A 6,488-nucleotide genomic window follows, 5' to 3' on the forward strand; every position below is an offset into this window, starting at 1 on the left:
TACCTGTTCACACCTTTAAATACTCCAGCGCTGCGAAATACAGCTAGCTATTCAAACGGCCTTTTGAATGTGTGCATTATTCTTATGTTACTTGAATAACTTTTGGAAGACTTTACCTTTTGTTTATTTATGCTTGTGTCACGTCTCTGCTTTTGTTACCTTGCTTGGGCAACTCTACCTCTCTTACACCTATAGGGTGCATGCAGGTCTTTTAAAAAGTCGATTAAATCCCTTCCCATTACCAGTAGTGGAGTTTGCATGTTCTTTATTGTGAGCACACTGAACGCTGAGGCACTTTCTCTCTTTGCTAAAATGAGCTAACTCGCCCGGGGTGTCACATGTCCATCACTGCCAATCTGAGACGGAGCCCATTTAAAAACCTGTGTCTACCGCAGAGTCATTTACATCAGTCCATTAAATGCGCCAGATTTTTTTTTTTCATTAATCATTCCCTGGATGATTGGTTAAAATGCCCCCCCCAGCCCCACCCCCCCTAAAAAAAATCCATGCAATCTGAAAGAAAGTGATTAAAGAGATTCCCCTCTGTCCAGATGCCTGCATAGTTCTTAAAAGGAAACTCCACGCAGCCTCACCCCCGGCTTGAGTTTTAAAAACACGGTGTGCTCCAAATGAAAAAGTTATTCAAAAGGTTTTGGCATCAAAAATGTGCTGAACCAGAGCATTGTATGCAGAAATGTGAGTAATGTAATATCTCTGCAGTCTACAGTAATGGCTGCCATGATGTTCTCTCCTTTGTCACTGCCACGGCCACCACTACACTTTTCATATTATAATGATCTGTTTGAACAGCACATTTGGCTTCTGTCCACATCTACATATCCCAGATTAGACCTTGCTCATGAATATAACACGAGGCCTTTTAGAGCACACTTTGGAAATTATCCTCTTCAGCAAGATTCGCCTGACCTTCCTTTGATCACGGACTATTTTAAAATGGACTCTTTTAATTACAGCATGCTCCGGTACAATCCTATCTATCTATCCATCCATCCATCCATCCATCCATCCATCCATCCATCTATCTATCTCTCTGTCTATCTGTCTATCTGTCTGTCTGTCTTTCTATCCATCTATCTATCTATCCATCCGTCTCTCCGTCTATTTATCTATCTATCTATCCTTCTATTTATCAATCCGTCTCTATATCTCTCTTTATATATAAATACTTCTTTATATCCATCTTTCTCTCTATCTAATCAATATATCAGTTCTGTACAATACTGTTTAAACTAGTGTGTGTGTGTGTGTGTGTGTGTGTGTGTGTGCGTGCGTGTGCATGTGTATGTGTGTGGAATGGAAGGGCAGGTGAAGGTCAGCTGATGTAATACAGCCCCTGTGATTTCAGGAGGAATGCTGTGAGGAAGGTGACTGGTGCTGCTGCGTGATGAGTAATCTGATTCTGCCTTTTGTTTTTCCCCTCTGCTCTAAAATGCTGCCCTTCCTAACAAACAAACAAACACACACACACACACACACACACACACGCACACACATATACAAGCACACACTCCTCTCCTCTCCCTTCTGCCTCTTTCTTACGTCAACCATCCTAATACGTTTCTCTCTCTCTCTCCCTCTGTCTCTCTGCAGGCTCACTGACAGTGTCCATCACAGACATGCGCGCTCCAGTGGTGGGGGGCTCCGGGGGGGTCTACGCTCTGTGCTCAGCGCATCTGGCCAACGTCGTCATGGTAACTGCCGCTATCATCACCATCATCGCCTCCATTGTTACGTCTGCAAACTGTTTTCAGTGGAGATGAAATGTCAGAGTCGTCCACACAGCGTGAGGAGAGACGGGGACCACATCCCACCCCCCCCCCCATGACGTCTCCCTCTTCGTCTGTTTGTGTTTTTTCTCTCATTCAAGTTTTTTATTTCCCAGCTGCAGCAGAATCACATCAGAGTGATAAATTATTTTCATTGCCCAGCAGCTCTCGGCTCGACGCCTCCTAACGCTCCGGAGAGGAAGTCGCCTCTTATCGAGTCATCAGCAGAGTGAAGACGCTCCTGCTCACGGCTGTCGATGAGCAGCCGAACCCTCCAGGACCTTCTCCCAGCGCCCCTCACGTCACCAAACCCCTTTTTCTGTTCTCCTGCTAAATCTCATGTGAACTGGCATTTCAGACTCCTTATTAATTATTGAGACTGTTTTTATTTGTGTCCATTGAACTCCCTCGTCTGTCACGAGCTCTCTATGTGAAATGCCTTCCGCATTCTGTTCAGCTCTCGGGGCTTTGTCACGTCTGACGAATCACTTTAACTAATGTTGCTGTTCACTGTGGCCAGGGCAGATGCCAGCGGGGATACAAATCAAAGCGCGCTGATGGGCTCAAAGTAAAGAATGTGGAAATGTGCAGCAGCCAACAGGACTCTATTTGTTCTGTTGCGCTTGATGTTCGGGAAATTCTTTCAGGCCTCACGTCCCGGTTCTACTTTGATGAGTTTCTCTTTCTTTGTTTTGTTTTTTGTTGTCGTAAGGGAATATTGAAACCTCGTTCGTTCTCTGCCCAGTAAGTTCCCTCGCCATCTGCCAACGCCCATCATCATACGGGTTTTCACTCAAAAGACATTTTCAGGATCAGTGAAGTTTGGAAGCACTGGTGTGGACGTGACTGAGTTGTACAGCTTCGGCAACATTGTCAGAACACATCTTGAGCAGGAGCGTTTCAAGGGACTTTGGGGCGCCCCGGGCGAAATTGAATCAGGACGACCTCAACCCACCTCCCAGAGAAAATACGTGATATCAAACCACATCATTCTAATCTTCTAAAAGGGTTCTTTTATTATGAACATTTTAAACAAAGTGCAAATTTTGCATGCTCATACCCCAATCCCAAACACATCACAAACACACACACGCCTTTTGACATTTTGGTCTTCAAGCACTCAAAGCTGTTGCCAGAAAGTTCTACTACTTTTCAGACATGCACTGAACTCCAGACCATCCCCCTGAAAAAAATTCGAATGGGCTGGAAGATGAGAACGCAAATGTCTGAGTCCTTTGCTTGGGTCATTTTCGGGAGCCCTTCCTTTTTGATCTTTTCGTTCCAAACAGCGGGTGTTTCTCAGTCTCTCATTGATCTTCCACACAGACACACAAACACACACACACACATTTCAGTTGCCTTCATCATTTCAATGTCAGCAGTGTGATGACAAGATCTGCAACTAGACAAAATGGATCGGCCGTCCTCTGTTACAGCTTGCCCTTCTCCTCCAGTGAGTTTGGAGGCACTTCGGAGAAAATAGCCTCCCATCAGAGAGCGGCAGCATCACGTCTAACACACACACAGACACACACACACACACACACACACACACACACACACACAAACACACACACACGTCCTCCCCTGCACCACTATGCTGTCCCTTTTCATGGTATTAATCTTTTAGTTGTAGATATATTGTGACATAGGGAGCACTGCCACTTCTTGCTTGTTTTAACCGTATGGTCACAGCAGGTTTTTATTTATAGGTTTCTTTTCCATCTTGCATTGAGTCCACTATTTCTTTTTTCTGCTTCAAGGGGACGCTACACACACACACAATCTCACACACACATTGGCACAGGGTCACACTCCCACAGCCAGGAACTTAAGAAGGGAGATGACTGGTGCAATTGTTCATCCTGGGTAGTAACTGTGTTATTCTATGTCAGGATGCTATTTTCGCCCCTGAAGAATCACAAGGGCTATTTATTGGCCCATTCGCCCCTTCTGTTAAATGATCATAGCCTTAATTAATAGAGTGCCACTGGGCTGGAATCAGTAAGTGGAGAGCAGTCATGTGTATAACCTCGTCTCCAAAGTGCAGCCCCCTTCTCGCGTATGGATCGTGTCTCTCTCTGAATATATGTCCAGCAGATGGAGAGTGACGTGCTGCTTTAATATACTCACGCATGTCATGGTTGTTTGTGTCATGGCTGTTTGTGCTGACGAGACACTTTGGCCTTGTGTTGCAGAACTGGGCCGGGATGCGCTGTCCTTACAAGCTGCTCCGCATGATCCTGGCACTAGTTTGCAGTAAGTTCTCCAGATTTCCTCCCTCTCCCAACCCTGTGCTCCTCTTCCTGCTTTATGATGAATCTATGGTTTGATTTACTGTCCGTAGTAGTGTCAAAAATCAACAGACATGCTTTGTGAGTTATTATATTAATGGCTCAGCGTGAGAGGATCCCTGATTGGACACGTTGCTTTGTTTTCCGAGCGCCTGAGTCACTTTACTCGTCCTTTTCCTCCACACGAGGACCGATGCCCTGTCACTTTCATTAGTGAGCAATATGTTCCCTCCATCTGTCCCGAGCCCGCCGCCCCCGAACTGAGAGAGCGGCGAGTCTCCGCAGGAACATCTCTGTGTTATTATATCTCCTCTCAGTGTCTTACAAACAAATCTTCAAAATGAAATTCCACAGGTCTTTTCTCCGAGCCACCGCGAAGAGTGAATTGGCATTTACTCTGGTTTTCTGTTGCCAGTATTGAGTGTCTATTTAGCTAAAAAGACTTTTTAACAACAGGCAGAAAAACTAGGCCCACATTTAACATCATATAGCTAGTTCGGAGTATAGATCCATTTAAATCCTCTCGTGGCCTTTCTTTGGCTGCAGACGTAGATTGTGATAAAACACTTTGCTGCAATACACTCACAAGGAGTCAGCTCAGATCTAGGCCTTGTGCTTTATATCAGAGAGCGTAAGTAATACCTTCCTTTCAAAACAAGAGGACACTGCTTTGAGATCCTCTTCATCTCGGATTTCCTTAACTCTCTAACCGGGTTTTAAGACGAATAGGAAAACTGACAGGATCATTTTGCTTAGACACCCTCCAGACCTGGTATAAACATCCGAGTGATCTGATCACAAGTGGTCAGCGCTAAGTTCAGGTTTGAACACAACCAAATGCATCCTGAGATTTGATCCAATCCACGTTCGGAGATGATCTGGGACTCACAACAGTTACACATTTAACATTGTCACCTCACACATCATACCGGTTAAAAACAACATGAGTTGGTCTTTGTGAAAACAGATGACATACATGTTTATTTGCATATAGAGCGGGGAAGTGAGATCAGATCCCACATTCAGGACGCATTCTACAGGTGTGACCGCTGACCACATGTGATCGAATCTCCCAGGACGGATGTTGGTTAGGACTCAACAGAGCCTTACATTAGATGAACTGATCTAGATTAGTTAAACGAATGGTTTGACATATTGGGAAGAGTTGGATTATAAAACCCATCTGCACATCTGTCTGTTGCATGTAAGGCTACAGAAAACAAACACAGTTAGCCTGAGTCCAAATAGCCTAATAAAATCTACCTGCCAAGTTGAATGGGTGCTGTATGTGAATTTGATCTAAACCAACTACTGCTGGTAAATGGTAAATTATGCTTTTCTAGTCTTAACAACCACTCAAAGTGCTCAACACTATCAATTCACACTCATCCATATACTACACGTCTATTTCTAGCTCTTTTCTATCACACATACATTTATATCCCCCCACACTGACTCTGTCTCTTCCTCCCACAGTGAGCTCAGAAGTGGGCCGTGCCGTCTGGCTCCGCTTCTCGCCGCCGCTGCCGTCCTCGGGGCCGCAGCCCAGCTTCATGGCCCACCTGTCGGGGGCCGTGGTCGGCATCAGCATGGGCCTGCTGATCCTGCGCAGCTACGAGGAGAGCCTGCAGAAACAGTGCACCTGGTGGGTCATCGTCTTCTCCTTCATCACCTTCCTCCTCTTCGCCATCTTCTGGAACATCTTTGCGTACGAGCTCCTGGGGGTACAGATCCCACCCCCTCCCTGATGACGACCCCCCCCCCCCCCCCCCCCCTCCCGCGCCCGAGACTCTCCTCCACAAATACACTGACTCCGACCCTGCTCTTAACAGGTTCCCGTCCAACCATTGTTAACGATCCCCATTCCCTGTCCACTTAGGCCCAAATGAAAAGATACAAGATCATTCAAACTAAAATACACCAAGAATCCTTTTTTTTACAGATACTTTGCAAATCAAAGAAATATGTCTCTTTTATTAAAGAGGGATCACAGTAGCAACAAGTACAGGTGAACGCTCCTCAGATCCATTTGCGAGGAGCATTATCTTTTTATACACTTTGAGATCTCATCCACATTGCCAGCGCTATATATCTGTCACCGTCGTCTCTTTGAGTAACTCTTTCATACATGTGAAGACCTCCGGTAGGAAGAGTCGATGACATGCGCCTCTGGTGCAAAGCAAAAGGGATTTAAAGGGGAAGAAGAGCAGGAACATGTGCTGTTAAAAGCTACGAGTTATTTCCTTTCGTTCTGAAAGGTCAGAGACGAGGAGCAGCAGCAGCTAAACTAACAGAGATTCACTATTTTGCTTAGAGGCACTTAAGCAGAGTAGACAGAGTTTTTCAGCTGTGCTTCAGGGGAAGATTTAATGAAGAATTTCAGGACATAAATTTCCAGGGGGGCAGC

At 45.5% G+C, this 6,488-nt stretch overlaps 1 protein-coding gene across 3 annotated transcripts in view; it reads left to right on the top strand.

Annotated features, from left to right (window-relative positions):
• rhbdl1 (rhomboid, veinlet-like 1 (Drosophila)) overlaps positions 1–5,829 on the top strand; it is a 43,580-nt gene extending 37,751 nt beyond the window's left edge. For all 3 annotated transcript variants that reach the window (XM_053414069.1, XM_053414070.1, XM_053414071.1), the window contains 3 exons: positions 1,612–1,712; positions 3,986–4,046; positions 5,558–5,829. In XM_053414069.1, the coding sequence (XP_053270044.1) occupies positions 1,612–1,712; positions 3,986–4,046; positions 5,558–5,829 (434 nt within the window). The remainder of the gene's footprint in view (positions 1–1,611; positions 1,713–3,985; positions 4,047–5,557) is intronic.
• The last annotated feature ends 659 nt before the right edge of the window (positions 5,830–6,488 follow it).

Source organism: Pleuronectes platessa, chromosome 21 (assembly GCF_947347685.1).
Source record: "Pleuronectes platessa chromosome 21, fPlePla1.1, whole genome shotgun sequence".
NCBI lineage: Eukaryota > Metazoa > Chordata > Actinopteri > Pleuronectiformes > Pleuronectidae > Pleuronectes > Pleuronectes platessa.